Here is a 26,199-nt window from a genome sequence, read left to right on the forward strand (position 1 = left end):
CAGAGAAACAGGAAATATCTCACAGAACTTGTTCAGAAATTTCAATACAGGATATTTTTACCATATCAGGAAAGAAAGTAAGCAAGTCTCACCAGCAATGACCTAAGCATCAAGTCTTCTTAAATGACTTTGCTCTTTACACTTAATAACATTATGGCTTTAGATGAACTTCAGATAAAACCTTAAAAGCTCAATTCAAGAAGCACATTTTATTATTATTGTATTTATTGTTTGGCTGGCAGTGAAATCATTCCAAGAAGCACAGGATATTTTGCTGCCATTAATTTCATTTTTGATCTACTTTGGCATCTATTGTTTAGGCTAAAATATTATCTGATAATGTACACGATCACGTTCTTGACTTTTCCCTCTCCTTATTCTTTTCCGTATATATGACAAACATTGCTGCTGCCAAGGATAGAATTCTGGGATAACATACAGATGTAACTTGAAAAAAAACATATATATTTGATGCATCTTATAAAGCAAACAAAAGTATGCAGAATTCTAGCAACTCTAAGTCAGGGAGACAACAGTACCATGGGAATCATTCTTAAAAGCTGCAGTTTTATTTCACTAAATTATCTATGTTAAAACAAATCTGTGTCTGGTGTGGAATTTCACTGCATCAAGTGTTACAATATTTTTGTTTTCATTACAAGCAGGAGAATGCATGTAGAACAAGTGTTAAGAAACATGACAATAAATTAGAATATAATTTACAAAAGCAAAAAATAATAATAATAAAGTAACAGTGTACCACATTAATACTGAGTATAAAATAATAAGCAACTAATCACAATAATACAAAGGTAATTTCAGTCTGTATTATTAAGGATATCTATGTGACATTCACTCCATTATAAAGTTCCTAACGAAATGGACGATTTTGGGGTGTATATACCTTGAGGGGTTAGTCTGCAGACTTTTTTCAGTTTTGATCTTCTTTAGCTGCTAGTATTGCTCAGTGGAAGTACTGGCACCAGACTGATCGGTGTATTTAGTATTCTACTATTTGATTCTAGGCCTGTCATTTTTATAGCCTACACAAATAGTCCTATTGTCACTATTTAGGAATATAACACTATTTAGCTTAGATTATGTAGATGGCTACAGTGTAGCAGCAGCAGCAATGAACTGTGCTGTGGAAACCAATTATATTTCTTTGAATTAGGTTTCATTTTTAGGTCTTCAGTCTGAAGTGTTGCTTAGTTTGTAAATCCAAATACATTCTGTGTTTTGATCCCTTTAACAATACAATTCAATGTTGCTCCAGGGAGTTCTTTAAATTCCAACCTCAGTGCTGTTACTTTGCAGAGTAAACATCAGACTCCCTAGTGTTCTAGCACCAGTAAAGAGAGCAAAATTTGTCTTTGGAAACACTCCTTACAACTTTAATGTCCTAAATGAGGTAAAAAAAAAAAAAAAAAATCTGTTGAATACATTAAAAAAATCCTTTCCTTGTTAGCTGAAGACACATTAACTGATAAACACAATTATGCCCTGGAGAAAAACAGACCCTGATACAAAGAGGCCTCTTGCTTAGAGAATGCCATAGCAACMCCTTTCCCTTTTAATTGTATTTCTGATCTAACCAGGGCATGCTAGCACCAAGGTGTTCTGCTGAAAGGCTATCAAAAGGCAATTTGCTTAACAGAGAAGGACTAATACTGCCATTAATCCATACACACAACTCCCGAAGACTGTTCTTTTTTTTTTTCTACTGGTGTCAGCTTTAACAGGAGTTGTTTACATGGTGATGAGATCATCAGATAAGCATATAAGAATATATGCAAGCCAACCTAAAATGAATTCCACTGGTCACAGGTGTAAGGAAGTGAAAATACTGGCAAGAGGTAGCAGATGACTGGAATTTGATGGTTATGAGGGCTAGAAAAAACCCCACATACAGATTGTCAATGTGTTGGGGGGGGGGTGTTCATAATACGAGTTCTGTTAAAAATATCTATTTTTCCACGTTAATTCACATTAGCAAATAGTGTGCAACACATTTGGCTTGTTATTGGTTAAATACATTGATACACTTCAATCTTGCATGTTTTTTTGAATTTTTTTTTCACTGAAAAGAGTACTCTTTTTTAAGAAAGTGCTATTTGAGTTAGAATTTTTAACAGAAGTTACTGCTCACATAATTTTAATTGCACTACAACAAAGGAGGCATAGTTGGACACAAAAGCACATTCATCAAGGACCTGCTGCAAACTGCAAGTGTTCAAGTACAATATATTAATATAAACAAGTACCCACTTTCCTTATCTCCTTGTTGAGTCTGTTATTGAGAAGTGAAGGGGAAGAGGAGCACGACATTTAGTTTTATGTTAGATTCTTGAATGTGACCTAAGTAGTTTGGTTTCACATTTAAATGCAAAGTATTTGGTGAATATTAAAAATATGGTAATATAAAATAGGTAGAGTTAAGGCAGTTAAGGCATCTAACTACAAATCCAGAGGCAAGAGTTTGCTCCAGTCTCACASTGAAAGCCATCCCTACCTTTAAATAAGATCTAGCTTTCAACATATACCTGGTCACTTAGGTCAAAGTGGCCAGACTTCATATCAGCCACATCCATTCCAGCGTGCCTCACTCCTGCCAGTCCAACAGGCCTCTTGGGTCAGGCACACTTTTGACCTTTTATTTGAACAGAACCTAAGATATCTCCACAGGTCTTCTTTGGTTGGAATCCTTATCCACTCTTTTGTGGTCTCCTGAAAATTCACATATTCATTCGTGCAAACAAATGCCCTTCCACTACAATATCAAAGAAGGGAACATCTGGAATCCAGTTTAACTTYTAGCAAATTCTGCAAAGGGTTGTTGTTAATACATAGTAGGCTTACGTTTTGCACTGGAAGTCCAGTAAAATAACATGTTAAACAGAACTAGATGCCCACAAAGCTGCTTCTTCTTTGTGGCTAGTGATGTAAACAAAAGTGAGCTGGAGTCRAAGTGTTAAGTTTTAGGCAACTTGTACAGTGGTAGTGAAAGACTTGACAATACGGTCTTCATCACTATTGCAGCCTGCCTCCTCTATGATATTGAAATATTTTCCCTTTTAGTGGAAATCTCAGCTTCACTTGTACAATGGTAAGATGGCTATAAACCTGCAACACAGATTTCATTTCACTTCATAGCACACTTGTATTTCATGCACCACTGCAATAACTGTTGCACCTCTTAAAACTAAGTCCCTCATGGTTGTTCTGTTTAGTTTAGCTTTATATATGGCTCACAGCAGTGTTCAGGAAATATAGATTACTCCAAAGGGAATTAGGTGGAATGAAGGAAAAATACATTTTTTTTTAATTTCTGCTCCTTAAATAACATTTCCAAGCTCATTTTATAATTTAAATTGTGGTGCTGTGTCGTGAGATAAAATAGTTAACATTTTAAAGCTATGACTTAACATTTTTTTTGATTCTTCTTTACTTCCATAGTAGACCGAGTCATAACAGCTACATTTTAAACAGCTTTAAATACAAATGGATTCAGTGTCATTGCTAAGTCCATAATAAAAATTATTTTAATGGTCCAAGGAGGTAAACAGACTATTGAATTTAGTCAAAAGAACACAAATGTTCCACAGTAAGCTATTCTATGTGTGTTGTGTGGATCCTTCCAATTTGGCATGCCCTCCTCATACTGTGTCCAGCACTTTGGATGAATAAATCCCACTTCACAGAAGTTAAAATAATATTGAAATCCTGTCAGCTGGGGCTGACCAGTGGTTACGTTTTCCACAGGGTAATGCGTTTGCAAGGACGTCAATCTCATTCCGCTGTGTGGCTCTCTTCGATGGACACTTTTCCACAATGATAGTAACAAGGCACATTCTCATGCTTTCTGTGGGTCAGTGTCCTTGGCAGGTCTTGCAGCACATCTGTCTGAAGTATGCTCGACTGCAGAACTTGAACTTCAGCACCAGTGGGCAATATGCCACTTTGTTCACATCTTTGCACTCTAATAATTGAGGGCATTAAAGACAAAAAAATCAGAAATACAAATTAAAGTACAAAGAAAAATTGAGAGTTAGCATGCTTCTACTCTATCCATCCACCTTGCCCTCTTTGTAGCTACTCTTTCTAGTTCAGCTTAGTACATACAATATATTTTAAAAAGCAATAAAAATGTTTGCAGGGCTTCTCTCCCAGACATTTAGAAGTGTGCCTACTTTGTCTTGAAAGAACTACCATTTATTGGGATAAATGATCACTTTAGACAGCTAGGAAATATGAGTCATTTTTCTTATAATACTTTTATAGCTTCTTTCTCAGGAGTTATTTTATTCATCCATGAAAGGTTATCCAAAATCTAACACGATTTGCACTATTTGGTACTACGCCTGTGCATTTGTAAGAATCTTTGAAATAGAATATACACTGAAGCTAACAGGGATGCAGAAAACAGTGTTACGAATAAGCAGTATGAGTTCAGTGACTTGACTGCATGGCCAGTTTTATTTTAGGCTGAGTTCCACACATCAACAATTTCTTTAATGCAGAAGGAAAAGCATTTCTATGCCTGTAATAGTCATGCAAGGGCTTTCTTCATACTTGTGTTTTCCCTATACGTTAAGCTTACAGCATATAGGCAGGTAAGTCTCCCAGAAAGGGAGAACAAGAGCTCTGCCACAGAGAGTAAGGATTTCTTCTCTTCCATCCCACACAGGTTATCTAAAGTGACTTGTGGGTATACATTACAACAACACTATTGGAGTATGTCGTAATTCTCCTCTGTCTCAGTTTCCTTTCTGAAGAAACAAGGTGGGAATAGGGAATGGAATAGTCTGGTCCATGTTGAGTTCTTATTCTGATATAGTTGGAGTTCACAGMTGAATCTGAGAGTTCAATAGTATGAGGCTCAGGTTTTATAGCTCAGATGTAGCTACCGTGGATTTGCTTTGCACTGGAGTGGCTATTCTGATAGGTGCTTGATAAAGAATTTATGTTTTCAGTAGAGCATTTGGACATTTTCCTCCAGGCCGATATTAAAATGAGACTGTGGCCAAGAGCTTTGCTTCCCGTGTAGGAAGATGGAAGAGATGYATATGGAGAAGAAGCAAAACCCACAATTTTGAATTGCAAAAATGATGAAGTAGGAAGAATGAAATCAGATTAATTTTCCAGAAATTAATTTTTCTCAAAAGAATGCTTTAAGTTTTTACTCTTGTAAGACTGTATTCAACACTGGTCTCCTCCTACAATCTCTCTCAAATTACAACAGCTATAAAGAAAATATGAATAAAAAGGAAATGAACTAGCAGTACTTTGAATATTATCATATTTGCATTGATCTAATATCTAGAACTGCAGAAGACTGAAGGCCAGGATCCTGTTGCTCCAAGATATGATAGAACAACAGTCCTTGACAGCAAGATGTCTGTAAGCCAAACACAAAAGACACAGCAGACAGACACATCAAACAGGTACGAAAAGCAAAGCGTAATACTGAAACCACCACAATTAGCAAGTACAATCATTCAACTGTTCCTATCTGTCTTCTTTCTATCAATTTTTCCTCCAAAATAGGTAATTACGGACAGTGAGCTCATGGTGTAAGCACACTGCAGTAGCAAGTTATGTGCAGATGCAAATGTTTAGTACTTGAACCTAAGAAAACATTACTGAGTGAGACGCTGAACTTCAGGGTCTACTAAATGGCAGTGTGCATGCTTCTACCTGGACAAGTAGAGGTATGAAGTAGTTAAAGCTTTCATTTCATTAACATGAATACAATGCTTTCATAGTAATTTTTTACTCCGTCTTTTTTTTTTTTTTTTTAATTCTTAATTTGGAATCAGAGTTAGAAGTCAGGAAAAAAAAGACCAACCTACTGGGGACAGTGGATTGAAACACAGATACTGAAGGCACAGACACATTTCTCTATCAGCAACTGCATAAGGTCCCTACTTTAATTCCAAAAATATCCCTAAAGAGGTCAAATATCTTCCAGAAACCTTTAAAGTCCTTGTGTTTGTGAGGCCTGGGAACATGGGAGAGAAGGGAGTGAATTATAAATGATGTGAGGAATAAAGAGATTCATTCATCTTGATGAGAAGTAAAAGCTCAATCCTCAAAGTAAACCTCATATACACTGTATTTAGTTAAATACAGGTAAAGTTACTAATTGTAGTTTTACTAAAAGTAGGGTTTGAAATTATCCCATTTTACTTTTATTTATATTGTTCTTCATATTGAATAAAACTGGACCTTGCTCCACCAGTGCCATTAGGATAGCAGCAAGACACAATGCTCTGGAAGCTGCCCACAACTGCTTTAAAAATCAGTTTTGAAATAGATATGGTGACTGATGAAATAACCTGTTCTTCATAGAACTGTGGTTGAATGGAAGAGGTTTAGCAGAACCATTCTTACTCCTAGTAACTACTGTTAATAAGTTACTATGAACTACATGTATTAATCTTGTAGCCAGATCAAAGTATACCATGATATTAAGCATCAATTAAAGTAATAAATCACAGAATGTCACTGTGCCTTCAGCTAAAGAGACTGCAACAACACACCACACAAAATAGACGGAAAACTGAGATGACGTAAAAATAGATAAAACTGTTTCAGGTGAAATTCCAGATGACTTTCAGCAGTCTAGATTCAGCAGTCATATATACTTAAAGAATAAAATCACTCTGAGTTATATATCAAATCCTACAGTACATGCTGTGTACAGTTCACTTCCAATACCAAATATAATGTTACCCTCATAAGTGGCAGCCTGTCAAAACCTCACCTACAATGCTCAATCTCTAATGAAGTCAGAATGAACAGAAGTTTTCTGTTTCACAGAAAACAAAGAGCTAAAGCAGATGTTAAATGTCACAAGAGTTATCATAACTTTCTTCTACTTCTTCTACATCCCCATAATTTTGACTATGCTGTTTAATGTAAGCAACCTACAAGAAACCCCAAGAAAGCACTTATGAACTTTACCAATATGATCATTACATTGTGCAGTAGCTCAAGGTTTCCTCAAGAATATATACATTCTTATCGTGGGTCAGCAAAATTAAATTCTCCAGAAATTGCTGAATGGTTGCCATAGGCATTAGGCTGGGAACACTGGAGTTTGGTGAGTGAAGGGAACTAGGAGGCTTGCTGGGGTTTGGAGTTGGAAGGGAACCCCCTTAGCTAGTCGGACCTCGGTGCAAAGCCACAACCTGCTGCTGAAGTTCCTCTTGGCCCCTGGTGGGGCCTCAAGCACAAGGCAGTGCTCCTAGGTGGCACATGGACAAAGGCTCTGTGTGCCTACATATATTCTGCTGTGTATCCCTCCGAGAGGCCTGACTCCTTCTCTGACACCTAGACTCTTCAGGTAGGCAGTTCCCCTGCACCTGAGGAGAGACAGAAGCATGCACACACAGCCGAAGCATACCCCTCTCACAAACACATCCACAAAGAAATACAGCAATGTTCTCTCTACACCGTGAAGCACTGAACCTTCCAGTATGCCACAGCCCAAATGCACAAGAGAGGTGCAGAAGCATCCTGCAGATGCAGAGAGGGGGACAGAGAAACACAAAACACACACACACAGAGGACAGACCACTGATGTTGCTTTATTAGTGTGTCCTCTACCCTGTGGCCAGCAGGTTCTTACTAGGATTTGCCTAATAGCATGAGCAAAGATCTGCTGATCTTCCTGTACTGCAAAAGAAAGGGATGATGCTTCCTGTGTAGGTAACTCACACAGACAAAAAGAGGCAGTGAGAGAGAGATGAGGACAGAAAAGAATAGGCTCAGACATGACTATGCTGCTCAGCAGAGAGTAAGGAAGGATCCACTGAGTGCAAAGTCCACTTGCAAACGAGTAAGGAAAATTCTGATAACAAGGAATCTTGGCCCACACAGCCCAAAACACAGAGGGGGAATCCTAAAAGCCTCTGCAGAGACTAGACTCATTTTCATTCTCACTTTCTCTGTCCCATGGACTAGCTTTAGCTGCTGTCAGTTGGTTTCTGCACACATCCCTTGTCCAGGCTGCCAAACAGAAGTGTCTGAAGTAGCAGTGGTATCAACTGTACTTGCAGGTGTGTAACAGAAACATACTCAAAACTCAAACATTTCTTGACCAGAGACAAATTACCATTTTAAATGAAAAACAAACCAAACAAATCCTTTATAAAACTGGAATTATCAAAGCAACTGCTTTCAGATAAAATGAAAGTTGTTGATCTTTCCAAAAATGAACAGATCTTTAGATAATAAAGACCTGAGATCAGTTCTGCTCCTTAGGATTAGTTAGCTCTAAAAAGCTTTCCATCACCTCTGGTATGCAGCAAAAGGTGTGCCTCCCTGTTTAAAGCGTAACATTTTACTAACATAAGCAATTTGGTCAGGAAGACTCGAAGGACTGAGGTAATTTAAGAGATGACAACTCCTATTGTGTCTAAACGGATTTTGTTTAAGGCCAAAAGTGTAAGCAGAAAATGCACAATACATATACATTAATTTGCATATACTCAGTGTGTACTGTTTACATTCAGTATTTAAAAGGAGCTATACAATGACTAAAAACTAGGATATATATTTAATATATACATGCAAAAATATCTAAAAAACACTTCAAAGACAAAAATTTTGTCTCATCTTGGAAAAGAGCACTTTTAATATTTCATGGACTGTGGCTACGTTCTCCTCAAAGGATGTGCATATTTTAAACTGTTTAATTAATTTGGAGAATACATTTATTTGTAAGCCACGCATAACAGCTTTCAAATACTCAGTGGTTTCCAGTAAATATTTCCAATGTTGGACAAAAGCAAAAATCTGATGCTAAGCAGCAATGTGACTGCTGGGAACTGTATTTATTAGAAGAGATTGTACTATCTCTTTTTCCTCTTATTTTTTTCCTAGGACTTATTAGCTCAAGCAATGTACTGTGCTAATGAGGTTGCATGGCTGTCAGTAAGAAGCTGGCTCATGCCTGGCCAACTCAGAGTGCAGGCCAAAGAGCTGAAGTCCATCTGGAATATTGTGTAAGTAAGTGGTTTTCAACATTTTCAATTTGTGGATCCCAAAAAGTTTCCAGTGAAGGTGCAGGCCCCTGGAAAACACTAATGCCAACAGGCTCACTTTTCATAGTTACTCTGCACTGTTCCACTTTAAACTAGTCCATGGCCACCCAGTGTCCATAGATCACACACAGAAAACCCCTGATGGTATCCACATCTGTAGGAGATCATCATATTTTCCTGATAATATTAAAGAATTACTAGTGTAATGTACTAGTATAAATAATGACATGACCTTTTCATCTTGAAATTAAAAGGAGACTGAGACTAAACTGTGCCCAGTTAGAGTACTTTATTACCTTACTTTCTTTGGGAAAAAGACAATGTCTGTGTTTGGAAATAAAACAACAATTGGCCTTGGGGCTTTAAAGGGCAGAAAATTTCCTACACTGATAATCATCACCTAAAGATTACGTAAGAGCACTAACATAAAAACGAGAATTAAAATAACTAAGCAAAATTCTATTTAAATGATGCTTTTCAAACAACAACATGGGATGACAGGCATCTTTTTAAAATTAAAACTTCTAAGCAATGAATTACAGTGTTTATGGAAAATCATTAGCATATTTCTCAGAAGATTTTAGCATGCTCCATTTAATACAGACATCTCTATTTGACAGACTTTTATAACAACTTTGAATCTATGCTCTGAACCTGAATGGATAGAGAAGGTATGAAATGAACACCAAATCAGGGAAAACTCTATCATAAATTTGCTTTTTGCATATAGAGTATTTGTTCCATATAAATAGGTTATTTAACTCCCAAGTGGTTGGAGAACCCATGTTTAAAGATGCTCCACTTTATATAGCAGAGAGAAAAGTTATTTTTGAGTTATTAGTGACACTGCAAAGTCAAGCACTCAAATATTAGGGAATACGAGTTTTAAGAGTACATTAATTGTTGTGAAGTCTTAAGATACATGTACCAAAAAATCAATTATTGTAATCCTCAGTTCCTTTGGCCTGCAATATCTTTGTTCAATACACAAAATGGAACATACCCATCTGATGAGCAATTATTTTAAAGTCTGGGTACACTTTATGATCAGTAAGAGATCCACGTTTGTTTGTTTGTTTGAACTGCCTAGCACTCTACTCAGAAAACAGAATTCTTCATTTCCCAACAGGCTTACCTTGGGAATTCATGATTCCAGAACTGGAGCCTTTCATAAAAGTCAGTAAGCTTATTTTGACAATATTATTTAATACATTCTTGAAATAAAATATTTTACAATATAGTTAGTTAACAGTCTAATTAGGCTGTATCATGTAAAAAATACTGACATTATTTCCAAACAGGCATTATAAATAAAGGAAATTCAAAGTTAATCAGAAGAAGATGAAGAACAAGTTAAAGTGTAAGAATAGAACTGTAGCACTGTTGTAACGTAATTTGCAATCTAACTGTATTTTTTAAAGAACTATTTATGCCTCTGCTGTGTTATGTTGCCACTGTTGGAGCATGTACAAATTCAGTGCATAAGAAGTATATCAAACTCTCCCTTCCATTATGATAGTGCATATTGTATCAACAGAGAAACTGGAAAATTAATGATACAAAATGGTAGCATTTTGTCTATGATTTAGGCAATATAGGTTTCTTCCCGCCATCTTTTTTTTAAGGAAGAACCTTAAAAGAACTGTCTTTTTTAAAGACAACTGCATTATTCACTTAAACTTTGAACTACATTGACAGATTAAAAAGTAATTGTAAAAAAAAAAAAAAAAAAACCCACAGTCTGGGAGATGATATAACATAGGCTTTTGCTATTAAATGCATGTTTTGTTAATAAATTGATGCAAAAACATTTTTTTCAGAATAAATTATATTAAGATGGCAAACCTACCTTCCGTGTTGGAAATGGGAGTACTGTCACATTTGCTTTCACACTGCTGCATTGATGGAGGTCTAAGTGTTTCTGGACACTCACTGGATGCTTGTCCAGTATATGAGAGGCACTGTACTGTTCGCATCTGTTGCCCAAGACCACACTGTGCAGAACACTAAAGATAAGACAGATAAAGCAACTTGAATCCAATTCTTAAATACAAAGCAAGATAATGGGAGAACAGTCACAAACAAATCAGAAACTTGCACAAATAAAAAGAAACAAAGGCATCTGATGATACTTGGGTAACACAAAGTGTTGTTTTTCATAAAATAGCTTAGAATTTTTCATTTTTGACAGTATATACAAGTACTTGTCTTTCAAAGAAAACACAATGCAATATTAGCTAGCTGAATAAACTCAGATTTGAAATAAGAGAATATAATTTACACTATTTCATGTATCATCTCTGAATTTAAGATTTCCAGACAGAAATCTTTTAGTTTTGAACAAAGAYAGAAATCCCAAGACAAGAAGAATTCAAATCTGCTAAAAATCTTTTTAAGGAAAAAGTAGTTTTTAAACAAAAATACTCTGCAGTTTAAAAAATAGATCTATTTCTCTAACTGAACAACGATTTAAAGATTTCTATCAATTTAAAACAAACATGCATCTGGACAACTAGCATAAAAGAAAAGATGGATCACAAGTCAATTACATTGTAATACCCACAGATGATTGTCCCTTGATTATTTAAGATAAGTTATTTCCATTAATAGCAGATTACAAAATTAGAAACTGATATACCAAGGGATTATTTAATAACAAGCCACTAATCATACGTCAGATGCTAAATCATAATGATAGAGAGAAACTCAATACAACTTGTATAGGAACACTGCATATACCACCAATAAGCCTGCACTATAATGATTTAGATCCTCATCTGGTAATTAAGTATTTTGTTATGTAAAATTTTATAGTTCTCTGAATGTTCTTAGAGCTGCTGCATACCTTTTTGTATATTTACAGTAATTGGCTTTGTATTTCCATCTTGCTCCTCAGCTGAGTTCAATGTGTTTTAAAAATATTAAACCTTCCAACCTGCCTCTCAATATCCCCTTCCACCAATCTGTAGTAAAGATTAACTAATGTAAAAATAATGCAGATGAAAACTCATCCTGTAGAAATGGTTTACTGTCAGCAAGTCCTGTCTTATACTTCAGCAGACAACCTCAATTCTGCCTCACATTTTAATCTGAGACAAACAAGGGAAATGCAAGAAAAGTCATACAAATGTCTCTTCTTGGTTTCCATTAGACCTTTATCCTTAAAAGCTGCTGATGTGTAAGAAACTAACAGTAATATATACTGCTGTTTATAGTAATACAATATTTACATGGACTATCTTACCTGTCCCCAGTCTCCAGTAACCCAGCGAGGAGGAGGACATCGGCCTAAACTACAGCGGATGCGGACTGGAGGTTTGCTCTCCTCTTGGCATTGAGCAGCTGGGAAAGTCTTCAGAAGATCGCTGCTCTTGCACAGAACAATTCGGTGCTTAAATCCCGGACCACACTTCGGTGTGCACTGAAAAAACAGGGATACAAATAATTAAAATCTCAGTAAAAAGTCAGTAATAGCTCCAAAAATGTTGTTACAGAAAAATGTGAGATTACAGTTATGTTCTTATAACTAAATTATCATCACCATTTTCCCAAGATGGTAATAATACTCAAATGCGTAGAAACACAAATAAGCTAGCTGATGATTGCTTTAAGTTAAATAACTCTTAAATTGATAAAAGTAGATTTCCTTTGCTATTAATATTTGTAGTAATGCATTACTATTTTTTTTTTATACAAAAGCTTTTAGGTTAGGTTTAAGACAAGTACTTTGCTGTAAAGCAGACATGTAACACTACTATGAAACAAATCTGAGTGTGCATTTCAGTGATTAAAGTAGAAGTCTGTTACATAAGGCTAGTACGGACTTTTTTTTACATCCCTCACCAATTACTGAGCTGTAAGCAACACATTTTTTCCCAACGAACATATGGAAAGGTGAATGCTTTACTGAACTGCATAGAAACTGGATTATTGGTTGAGACAAAAATACTCTACCCTCCCCTACCATGAATGCTTTTTTCTCCTTTCAAGTTTTAATTCTGTTTTCTCACAGCTGTTGTTTTTCCTCCTTCTGTCACTGCTCTGCTGGTTGTACTAGCAAGTAGATAATAAAACAGTAACTTGGAACAGAGGCAGCTCTAAGGACCTCTCTGCTTTTGCTCCTCTTTCTTCATGTAGTTTTTCCCCCCTTCTCTTTCTGTTTTGCTACTGATTAACTCTCATTTACATTAGCACAACAGCATAATGGGGATAAGAAAGTGCAACAAATTAAAAACACAAGACCTTCCCCAAACCAGTTTCTCTTTAACAGCTGAGCTGGAGATTTTGCAAGCATAGTATTAGAACTCTTCATAGGCATGTTCACCTTTATCCTGCAAGCATACCTGCATTATCTGGATCAGAATCAACTTCTGATAGCATAAATCCTACACATAGATTACGCTAAAACTGTCAAGAGTAGAAGTGCTTTTCATATGCAAGCAGCTGCAGAGATATAACATTATCTGGGAAGTGGAACTGAAGCAAATTCAAGAGGTGGAAAGCCAAAGATCTTCTACATTCAAACAGGTCACCACATAATAGGAAAAAATAAAAACACATAAGATTTATTTTTGGAAAACAACTTCAGTAATCCAAACTTCAGGATTGCATGCTTAATTCTGAAGCATATCTGTCTAACTTAAAGACACTTAAAAGCAGTTCCACAGTACTATGTAAAGCACTGATATTCCCTATATATACGGAAATGTATGTATATGTGTACTTACCCACCTCAAAATAAGATCCATGAGAAGAGACTCTCTCGGTGGGAGTCACCTAAACTAATCAATGAAAATCTGACAGATTTATGCTCCATCTTATCTCTGCTTAGAATTAGAATCTTTAAGTGGGCTGCAAAGAGGGCATTTGGGGGTATAATCCAGACTTCAAAGAGAATGTATAATCACTTTCCTTAAAAACAAAAAATCAAACTGTTCTTTTCTTTTTAATAGAGCTACTGCCTTCTTATCTACAGTAGTTCAGTGTTTACAGTTCTCATGCAGAACAGCTAGGTTCGATCTTCCTCATGCATTTGGGGCATTAACTCCAAATCTCCAATCTCCTCCACAAAGTACAGTAAGTACCTGCCTACTGGAAAATGATGGAAGGAGTGACAAAGGAGGGAAGAAAGTTCTCTGTCTCTGTGGCAGAAAATACACCAATATGCAGGAAGAATTTAATGTTAATGCTAAACAGAGACCAGAAAAGAATTACAATGAGTACATCAGGTCTTCAGCAACATGATCATGACTCAGTTCTGGTCCAAATTCCACGGAATGTTGCATGTATTTTCTTCCGTAAGTATTTCATATAAAATGAAGAGGAGCTTTGAGCAGGAAATAGAAGTAGGTGCCCTGGCCTAGCTCAGCCACATAAAAATCACTTGTACTCCATCTCCTGTTCCCATTTAATCTTTTAAGCATTCTGTGAAAAGCAAACAGATAATATGCAGAAGGTTGACGATAGCAGAACTGTCTTGCTATCATCAGAGTGGTCTACAGATTGGTGATCAGTTCATTTTGTAATATCGGGGGTGGCAGAGTCTTGCTTCTCTTTTAGAGTTGCACAGAACCGTATTCTGAATGCCGGGTGTGGCATTCTGAACCCTGAAATGTTAAATTAAGATGCAAAAAAAGAAAGCTATCAGCAGCTGACTATTAAATGAGTAGCTACTGCTCTGTCTCACATGGAGCTCAGTTCACTAGCCACGCTCCAAGAACATCTTCTAAATCGAGGCTCTCAGAGAGGATGTATGGATGACTGTCTAGTATATGAATCACTTGCTTCAGCAAGAGGTTGACACTCAGCTTTTATTCTCTGTCAAGACGGTCAAGAAGCAGAACTGTTGGTAACCAGTGAAATAAATGTCAAAAAGCAATGTGCCTATGAAGAGTCATAACCTCCAGAATTTGGTGGCAAATCAGAAATTTGAGTTTAGATGCATACATTTTCTAATCCTATTTAAGATACTTCTGTTCTTTTATCCGTAAGTTTGTGAAATATATTATTTTAGCTACTAGCAACAGAAGAAAAAATATCCTTTTAAGAAACATATTATTTGGAGTCATAGTCAAAATTCCACTAAATCAGTTGGACTACACCTATCCAGAAATAAGATGTAGTAAGGAAAGAGGCTGCCCACAGTAATACTGAATCCCCATAAATAAAAAGCATCAGTAGAATTTAGCAAAATTGTACGTCTCCAAAGTAAATGAAAGATAAAACGCCCCAACACATTTTTTAAAAAAAGAAATAGTGTCTCCCATTACTAAACGCTTCTAGAATTTTTGACTYGCTCATTGGAAATCATGACTAAAGATAGTATGAATGCAAAGTAAAAACGCTTGTCTCAAAATTCTAAGTCTCTTCCCAATAAATCCTTAGATTATTATTTTTTTCCGTTTTTATTTTATTACCTGGAAAAAATATAAAATAAGTAATTTACGAGTGGGGAATCATTCATTCAAAACTCATCTATTGCAAAACATGAAAATATTTTTAACAAAACTTAAGTTACCTGAGAACAATCAAATGCTGCTGAGCAAGCCACAATGTTAATTACTATTTGATATAAATACTATTACAATCTCCTAAATATATTAATTAATCTATGTTTACAAAATGTGTTTGTTTCTCTGACCTAAAAGATACCTGAATCATATCTTATCACTGAAGACTAAAAAAATATACAATTATCTTGATTTTCAACAAGTACATAAACATATGAGAAAGTGTGAAAATTGCTTAACTTGTGTCACATATTGCTTTCTTTCAGTATAAAAACAAACGTTCAGAATTTACATTCCAGACAGAAGTAGCAAGATTTGACATTGGCTTCAATGGAAGCTGTACACAACTCTTACTTTTTGAGTTCATTCTTGTTTTCAGTACCAATATATTAGAGTCAGCATTTTCATGCTTTTGTGAGAAAATCATATAAATATATCATACATCATATTTATAYAGAGATTTAAATACACTGTATTTCCAGTAACACTAAATAGAAGAAAAAGCAATTTCTCATTACATTAAAATGCTATGAGCAGTAATAACACTGCTAAGCTATATCACTCACACAGGAAAAAGTTAGTACTTGTTCACAATCCTGTCAAAATGCAAATCAGAACCAGAAGCTTAGCAGGATCTAAAGCCTAAATAAAAAAAAATATATTAAAAATAGTAACACAGTTCTGCTGTATAAAAGGCTGGATGTGAAGGTCTTGAAAAGCTACTGAACTTTCTTAAGGGGCTGGCGATGTTGACAGCTCCCAAGGATTATATATTCATAAGTAAAGCCTAGAGGAGGTAACTAAAAGGGAATAATATACAGTCAACACATACAGCTGCAGAATTTCTCATACGGACAGTCTGTTAGTACTGAGATGATGCCTAGATATTCCAACCAGAATTAAGGAACCACTACAACAGACAAAAAGAGCTTACAAACTATCAGTGACAAGACATGATACGAAGGAGTCTTCCACTGAACAACCTTTTCTACTCATCCATTAGTTCCTTCTTGCACCTTTCCTTTTTATTCTTTTGAAGTCATAGATTCATTTTTGAAGAGGTGGAATTATATTCTACCTTTTTAGGGAGTGACAGGAACTATTTAAAACCTTTCTGCCTTGATTTTGGTGCTCTACTTCTGGTGTAAAAAGGCAGATAATAGCTAGGGAATAAAAAAATATTGTTCTGCACGTAAAACAATGCATATTTTAAAATTCACTGTCTCATTTCTGTGTTTCTTGAGGTCCTGTTAACAGTTAACAGAAGCTGCTGAAAGGAGATGCTTTTCTAAGGGTTCAGGATATAAAGCAGACAATCTTCTGTAAAACAAATTCAAAAAAAAAATCTATTATCTTAAAACTGCATAGAGCTAGAGACAGATTCAGCTATAAAGTTTGTGAATGGCTATCTGTCTTATGATATCAGATTATATCTAAAATGTGGTACAATAACAGAAAATTTGGAACACAACCAACAGCATTAGGCTGGTAAGTTAATGAAAATTAAAAAAAAATTAAATATAATGGGAATATCTGAAAAGAATCTTCTTTGATATAAAAGTTCAATAAAATTACATTTAATTCCTAATTCCTTATGGAACCAAGCTGAACAGTTGAACAACAAATTGATACATTTTTCTTTTGTTTCAACAAAAATAATGTATGTTATGGAAAAAATCGTATTTGTCCAAAAAAGTCTTTCTTCAGTTGAGAAGAACAGAGAATTATATAAGGCATGAAGTACAAGACATCAAGGAGATGAGCCACAACCACATCTAATTGCATACACCGGCATGCAATTAGAATATTTCTTGCAATGCAAAGACTAAAGTTCAGGAAGAGTTTTCCAAGAGGCAGCAGGACAAAACCAAACCTCTAAATTAACTGATTTTAATATGAAGTTTGATCAGTTTATAAAAGGAATTATATGATATGGCTGCATTTGACAACAGGAATGTGGAGTTTGGAGACTCGGGAAATCCTAGCTTCAAGTATTCCAAAGGCTATTTTGAGGTGAAATAGGTGAGACAAGACTCCTGGATAGCAAAGAACTGCAAAAGTATATGGCTTTTGTGCCCTCAGACTGGCATGTGATGCAGTTCCATTGAAATCCATCAGAGACCAACAATAAATCTGCCGCCTTCTCTCTACTGCATGAATTCACATCCTTCAAATTTAATACTTCAATCAACTAAAGTCATGACTTGGTTTACAGTATAACAGATATCACCATATTTAGCAAAAAATATTAATTCTTTAAAGATAAAGAAAACAGCAATTTTTAGGTCTGCCTATCACTGTATGTTGCTAAGAAAGCTGATTCTTTATATTAATGTGATTATTTGAAGAAAATCCGAGCAGCTTATTCTGGCTTTCTACACGATAAAACAATCATCTCTTCTCTCTAGCTATTTGCCTGTTCAAGACGTATGGAAATGAAAATGACTATTGACATTTTTACTATTTTTAATATTTACTGTACTATGTTGTATTTTACTGTTGTTATGACTAATAACAACAGTTCATAATCTCTTGACAAAATAACTGACAATATAAATGAAAAGAAAAAAGAAGTATGAATGACAAAAATTGCTTCAATACTAATTATCAATTGTGTTTTGAACTTCTCATTAATCCTTAACCTGGCAAGCAACAGTAGAAAATGTACTATTAGTCAGTGGTGAGAGCTCTCGTCCTGACTATTGCCAATGGGCTAAAATTGAAAATTTCCTCACCTCCGACCAGTCCAAAGCGACCCATTGTGGGGGACACGACTGATTGTTACAGGGCTCTTTTTCAATAGGCCGGTGCGTTATACAGTTGCTATTTTCCAGTGTCTCTTCCTCAGAAGGTCCAATCTTTCTGATACAGAGAACTGTTCGTGAACGCGTTCCTCCGTCACAGGTCTTACTGCATTCTGACCAATCTCCAATAAACCATCTGGATGGGAAAAGTTAGGAAATTCAGTTAATGTATTTTGGAAGTGAAGAACATAATTACACACACCAAGAATTCAAATAGTTTAAATTACTAAACCTGAATCAATGTTAACAATACACAAAAGTTATAGTGAAATAAAATAGAAATTCACGGACCTTTTCAATGGTACATTTTGATTTATACCTTACTGCAGTAATATCTTCCAATAAAAAAGTACTTTGTATTTTTCAGAGCAACGGTTTCCAACCTAGCCTATAGTAGTTGAGTGCTGAGCCTGAAAAAAAATTCAATCATTTAAGTGGATTTGCACTGGAGTCACATGAAATTATCCATCTAGAAGTGGGTTGCAGCTGGAAATGTTTGGGAACTACTACAGCAGATTAAAGCATAGGTTAAAAGCCAAGATGCTTCCCTCTCTAGTATCATCACAGTGGGTGCCGTTTTTCCACTTGCAATAAATTTATTCTGAAAATTGGGTTTTCCAAGATTTTCGTCTGGTTATGAAACATGTATAAATTTTTGTATAAAATGCAATATAGAAATGCAAACCACTCTTATGTTTTAGAGTAAGAAATGCAAACACTAGTAAAATGGAATCCATCATATAAAAATRACCTTGACACAAACGATTTACATTATTGCAGGATAGCTAGAGGGAACTTCCAAGTGTTTGTGTGTAGATGATAAAAATGAAGAGATGCGCAGTATATTTAGATTACTTAAGTGTTGCTGTAGAGGAGATTAAAACAGCTGTTCAACTGGCTATGAAGTTCAAATTTTGCTTTTTTTAATGATGAAAGGCTAATGCAGTTCAGTTCAGTGGAAATATCTCTTCACACAGTTATATCAATATAAATGTATGTTTTTATCATATCTTATAGTAATAGCTTCTTTGGTTTTGCAGGGCTCCATATCAAAGGTAGGAAGGAAAAAGTATGCATTGAGGAAAGTGTTAAATGAAGGACAGGGAGGGCAGCAGTGCTAGGAAGCTATCTGGAGTGATACAGGTTGCCTGTCCCAGAAGCCTTGTATTAATCTCATTTGATTAAAAAAAAAATTAAGAGAGAATTCCATCATCAAGCTGCTTTTGTCTATGGAGGGTACCCAGTGAGGTGGGATATCACTACAGCTCTGTTGTCACGTAATTTGCAAGACAAAAAAGTATTAATATGTAATAGAAGAAAACAAGTACGAAGGAAAGTGCTGAGTACAGGTGCAGAGTTAACTCCTCAATCACAAACTGAAGCACTCCTTCCTCCGCTTAGCATAAGGCATTCTTTGGGATATACAATGTTTTCATTATACCTCTACTCTAGCCAGATGCTGCCTACTCTATACAACGTTAAGCACTTAAGGTTAAGCTACATTCAAGCCAAATGAAGCCAAATCTCATAACTGGAACCACGTTCTGTCAATTAACATAAAGTAATATAACCAAGACTGAAACATTAAGGACTCCTTCCTTCCTTCCTACATATACTATCCTCTCTCATCTAACATCCACAATACAGACAACACTTAATTCCCAGACACACAGATGATTATGTTACAGCAAACACTGTTCCATTATTTATTGTAATATCCAGCAAGTAGGTCCACAGCAAAATTCTTACCTTCTACTCTTTTGCCTTAGAGCAGGCGAAATGCTAGTAGGATTCATTGTTTCAACTTGTCTATGGCTTCTGATTACATTTAATGTGACTGTTAGATAAGTTTTATTTTGCCACATTCTTATGGACATACCTAACAGTATGCTGTTGTTATAACTACTGTGTTTTGAATAAAAGAATTCTGAAATACAAGCAAATTAAACTGAGTAGCAGTCAGGTATAACGAAGGGAATTGTGATGGAACAAAAAAAGCCAACACSAAGTTGAAAGGGTCTGGCAGAAGAAGATAACCAAAAACACTGGCATCACCCACTAACTAGAGTGGACAAGGCTAATCAGTGGAACTGTGACAACAATGTCTCCTGGCTCAGGGTCAGGAAAACAGAAGTTCCCACTTAGTTTTACAGCCACGACACTTGCTTTGTAGGCTGCACTGAAACTTACCTAACAGTTTGAACTCACAAGCAAATGGATACGTCAGAAGAAGGAAAGGGTGGGAATTTCCCCTAAAGGCTCATCAATGACATCCATGCATATTTTATCTTCAATGAGTATGGATGGGATTTTTAAGTACCAGATCCTATGTGGCACATTTGGTCTTCAGTATCTCATATGTTGATTAGATACATTGACCTGAATCATCCCTGCAAATACTAAGCTGAGTCTAGCATGCTATTGCATGCTGCCACATGCCAGAAAACATCAGGCGTATCAGTCATCATGGCTGTTCTTATAGATATGCTTGGGATTTGCCTCCTAAGATCTGTCATTTTATGAAATCTCTGTCAAAGAAGATGTGCTGCTATGCTTTTGTGTATTACGGAACATACTGTGGTAGGAACCTGAATCAATGCTGTAATTTTTCTCTGGCAATTTTGAGCCTAGTGAGGCAGAGAGATGCCAATCGATCTGTCATACTCCCTCAACAGTTTAATTTTTTTATTCTTTTGCATGAAGCTTACACTTTTACCATGGTAGGGAGGATAAAAGTCTCTTTAGAGCTTTGGAGATGCTGAAGTGTTGATCTTTGAGTTGGTACCGTCATTTGCTTAAGTACCTTCTCAGGAACCTTCTATGTTTCTACTGTGTCACAATACAGTATTATACATCTTTTACAAAAAGAATCATAAAGCAATCCAAGGAGCCAGAGACAGTTACCAATACTTTTTCATGAAATCTGGAATTTCATGAGTTATTACTGCAATGTAATTTAATACAGTCTTTGCTTCTGTTCAGGTGCCTAAAGTATAACGTTACTGGCATTCAGTAAGAAGAAGAAATGCGAGACTTCGCATTTTTGGTAACCACCACAGGGAAAACACAACTGTGTTAATTAAAGAAAAGAAGTATTTGGCCACTGTGTTTAAAGAGAAAGCCTTACTGATAAATAAATCTTCCAGCAAAAAAAGTCTAACATGTTTGGGGAGTTATCTCAAAAGATGGTATCTGAACAGCTTCCTTCTGGACTACTTACAGGATTATGAATCAAGAATCCCTCCTCAGGTGTCTGGCACTTTGTATTCACCCTATGGGGAGTATCAGAATGGAGATGCGGACTGACCTGCTTTGATATATTCAAAGCAGGTGCTTACTAGTACTTGCTACCCAGCTCTAGAAGTAGTACAGCCAAATGAAGGAAACTCCCTGAATTTTGATGACTTGAGTTTCACTATATTCATCAATGTTCCTGCTGCAGTGGATAGAGAATCCAAAAAAAAAAGTGTCTTGCTTTGTTTTTGGTTTTTAATGATGTAATTGCAAAAACCAAAAAAATTATGTTAGAATAACAATGTTAAGATTAATTTAAGAAGTGCTAATTTGCTAATTCGTTAGTAATTAATTCACACAAGGAAAGGGATAGGGATGTGTTTAGTAAAAAGGTACTGACTGAACATGATCACTTGCCATGTTCTGTTCTTAGTTACAGGGTGAGAAAATGTAGTCAGTGCAGATACAGCCATGACAAGCAGCATCATCCCAACAGAATCCACAAGCACACAGGTATGCACAGACTGTGGGGACAATGATTTAGATTCTTCTGTGAGGATAGCATATTCACATTCAAATACACTTTAGCTTAGAGCACTGTAATGGCTTCACTTCCCTTTACCTAATGTCGACTGAATATCGTATATGACATGGGGGAATAAGTGTAGAAGAAACTACTCTGACATCATGCAACCTCTCACCAGGTCCGGGGAAGCAGTTGCTACCTTAGAAGGACACTGATCTCAAAGATTTCTTGGACTTTAAGGCATTAAAGTCTTGTCTTATTTCTCTTCGTATCCTTTTAGAAACTGTAGAACGGTAGCATAAAGATATTTAAAAGAGACTGCAGTGTGTCTTTACTGTATTGTATTTATACTTGCTCAATATTAACCATTTTCATGCCATATTAAAATATAGGTACAGATTATCACCCAACTTAAACAGACCAGTGAATCAATAAATCATTACCATCTCTTTCACTTTTTTCCTGGAAGTTTTAATTGTCTTAAAGCACAAGAATGAGCCGTTGCACATGTGATGAAATTATTTTCCTGTACAAAATATCACAGCTCTTTCTAAACAGTTTGTAGTAAGATTAAGCTATGGTGTAAGATTAAGTTATGGTATATGTCTTTCCCAAATTTCATTTTCAAACAAATGAGCTGCTGTGTTTCTCATTATCTTTTCAATATATAACATACAGCTATCTTTAAAAATAAAACCAAAACCACTTAAGCAATTATGCCCCTAATCCTAAAGGCACACAGCATTTTTGAACACCACTGAGCATCCAGGAGAGAAAGTTGTTTCACGAAACTGCCGTCAGTAGATGGTTTGGCCTACCAGCAATCTCTATGTTTACTATTTCCCATCTGAAAATGTCAATCCAAGTTTTAAGGTAATGCATCTTAAAAATATGGCAAATCTTTAGTATGTAATGTAAGCATCTATGGGAATGGGAATGTACATAGTCTCCCCTCACCTCAAGATTCTTCTGTCATTAGTGCCTCAGGAATGGCCTCCAGTTCTGTTCACCACACTTGACACTTCCATTCTAAAAAACTGCTTTGGGATTATCCTTTTACTTACAGTGACCACCTTGATTTTTTTCTGTAGTTCGAACAACACTGCTCTCTCAATCAAATCAGGCCTCTTCTAGGTTACAACCAATCTTCCACAACTGATTCCAGAGGAATAAGAAACCATAACCAAAACCAAAACATATATCCTATCTGATAAGACTAGACCCTAACGTTAAATCAAAATTTTATACCACATTTGGTCAACAGTATGTATTACATATTATAGACTTTTCTATCCATGTGAAATAGATGCCTATCTTAGTAATTAATAACTTACTCAGGTGGACAAGGCTCAGTGTTGCAGGCTCTTTGGTTTTCTGGAGGCTTACTGTCGGGATCACAGTAATTGTTCTGCACAAGGGAGCTGTCATCCAGCCTTTTACATACCACCTCTTGTTTCTGCACACCTTGAGATGAAATTAAACACCATTAATTAGTAATTCTTACTCTTCTACTTATTGACTAAAAGCGTTTTTCACCAATTGATAATTAATCCTACTATCCAATTTTAACTGGCTGAATGCTCTTGGCATTTGAATTGCCTGAACTGACTGAATGTCCCCTGACCACACAAAATTTTTCATTTTCTTTCAATTTTAGGCCACTCCACTGAGAGAGGACTTGAAACTGCTGTTGTTTCCTAAAACAAAGAGAATATATTTACAGATTTACAAATAGATTGATTTTATTTGTATTTTGCACAAAACTCATTTTCCGTCTATCCTCCTCTCCTAGTAAAAGGCATTTCACTTTCCAAAGACAATATCACCAAATAGAATGTGTTCACACTTCAATGAAAAATTATTGTTTATATGCCCTGGTATAATACAAAACAGAAATACTGGGATTCAGTCTTGCATGTTTATACATGTCATCCTATAAACATTTTCTTCATTAAAATAACATAAGTATTATTCATTTTGAAAGATGCAGCTTTTCTCTGTGGATGCTCATTATGTCTGGCACTCCCAGCTCCTCTTTCATTATTTAACCATCAACAGGCAGTTCAGAATTGATTATAATTCCCAAAGCACAGCAAAAAATCACAGTCATGGCAATATTTTAAGTTAACACTTCAAATAGATTTTTCAATTTAAAAAACAGGATGTAAAGAAAGGTGTTAAAAAAACACTGATATGACAACAGAGCAGCTCAGAGTATTGTTGTAAACATGGTACACATGGCCTCCTCTGTTTTTAGAGCAAGCTGTGTGATGTTTGCTGGGATATCAAGACTTTGGATCTGCAATTCATACACATTATTGAATATGAGTAGTCATAATATTGAAACAATGGGATTATTTTATAATATAAAGGTTGCAAAAAGCCCTAAACAGGGCTGTTTTCTTAAAAACAGAAGCAATTTTTTTAACTTCTTCCAAATTGTGAAATGCATACAAACACATAGGAATTAAAACATCTTGGCTTAAAATATCAGCCAGCTTCATTTTACAGCTCTCTCTTCATTTAAGACAAGTTTTACAGGAGACAGACATTTGCAGTAATAAAATTAATTATATATTTTCAGACACTAAACATCCCACTTTAAAAAATAYGTGACATTCTTAGTCTTTTTGTTTTTGTTTTTTTTAAACTAGCTAAGCAACTTACCTATTGGTTGTTTCCACTGTTAGTCATTAAGGGCAAGAATCAAATCTCCTATTGTGTGGTTCCTAAATTGAGACCTATATGGAAGTCAGCTATTTCACTCCCAAGAGTGAGTAAAGTAAAATGTCCCTTTGATGTTCAGTGCTGAGAACATAGGGAAATGGCAACCCCCATTTGCATGACAGTCTTGAAGAACCCTCTTAGATGTTGCAGATACACAAGCAGTAGGTTTGATCCTTTCTCAAGTCTGATGGATTCCTACTTCCCCTGAGAATACAGTAACTTCAGTGACTAACCCAGTGGTTAATTTAGTCAGCTAAAATGACAAGACTGTTGTTGCTAGTCTGTAGATTATTTTGATTTTTAATGCAATTACAGTCTAATGTAAAAGGTACAAACCATCTTGAGAGCAAGGACCAAAAACCATAGCTGCCTGTGCTATGTTTTACATATGTRTTACAGATTAAATCCCTTTTTTATTTTCTTTCCTCTGGCTCCATGAATCTCGCATCCGTGGTTGCACTGTGGCTCAGAACAGTTTTGTTAGAAGATCTTCACCTTCCCTACCCTCCTAGTTTTCTCAACTATTCTACAGCACACAGGGTATTCTTCTCGTAATGCATTTCCATTATAAATCTCTTCAAACTGAAACAGGGAACTGCAGGTATGGACAAGTATGTTATAATTACCAGAGCATCCTGCAAAGTATCACCCCCTACATAGAGTAAGCCTTGTTAAAACACTGGGTCTCAGGAAAACTCAATAGTCTGGATCCTACGTACATAAAAATGCTTCTTGTGTGGCCCCATCTCAGATGTGTATTGTATGTTCCTGAAAGGAGAGGAGATCGCTCAACATACCATTTATGGCAGATCCCTGTTTAGCATGTGAGGGCATTGTGTCAACCCTCAAAATGATGTGTCCTCCATTAACAACATCAAGACCAAAAGTATCTAATGCTGGAGTCTTGACTCCTCTGAAGTATCTAAATTCAGAGTCCCAGCTCTGTTACTGGGGAGATATATCTTCTTTTTTTTTTTTTTTTGCTTACAGCAACATATAATTTTCCCAAAGCAGGCACTTTAGAACAGGCTGTAAATCATTTCACAAATGTCTGACATCTCAGGATATCCGTGAACATTTTAAAGTAAGATTTATTATGAAAAATGTATTGATTAACATGAAGTATATGTCCTACAATTAAGCCAGGTAAACCAATGAGTATATCCATTTGTTTTATCTTTACGCATGTATCTGGATGTCACATTAGACAGTTGTAGGTAATACTAACACAGTATACAGATGTGTTTTCTGATTGAATCTAACATACACAAATATACATAGACAAACTAAAAAGAAAATACCATTACCGAACAATATTTAACCTCTACTTCTTGCAAGTTTTCAATTTA

At 35.7% G+C, this 26,199-nt stretch overlaps 1 protein-coding gene across 3 annotated transcripts in view; it reads right to left on the reverse strand.

Annotated features, from left to right (window-relative positions):
- Positions 1-547: 547 nt before the first annotated feature.
- The window catches only part of ADAMTS6 (ADAM metallopeptidase with thrombospondin type 1 motif 6), a 155,909-nt gene continuing 130,257 nt past the window's right edge, over positions 548-26,199 (reverse strand). For 2 of the 3 annotated variants that reach the window (XM_085322418.1, XM_085322417.1), the window contains exons 21-25: positions 23,458-23,587; positions 18,295-18,499; positions 12,295-12,471; positions 10,900-11,056; positions 548-3,979 (exon numbers count right to left, since the gene is read on the reverse strand). In XM_085322418.1, the coding sequence (XP_085178544.1) occupies positions 3,870-3,979; positions 10,900-11,056; positions 12,295-12,471; positions 18,295-18,499; positions 23,458-23,587 (779 nt within the window). In that variant the 3' untranslated portion in view covers positions 548-3,869. Of the gene's footprint in view, positions 3,980-10,899; positions 11,057-12,294; positions 12,472-18,294; positions 18,500-23,457; positions 23,588-26,199 lie in introns of those variants that run through there. The other variant, XM_085322419.1, reaches the window with a different exon arrangement.

This window comes from Rhea americana, unplaced genomic scaffold, assembly GCF_003343005.1.
Source record: "Rhea americana isolate MKP2758 unplaced genomic scaffold, rheAme1 scaffold_77, whole genome shotgun sequence".
Classification (NCBI taxonomy): Eukaryota; Metazoa; Chordata; class Aves; order Rheiformes; family Rheidae; genus Rhea; species Rhea americana.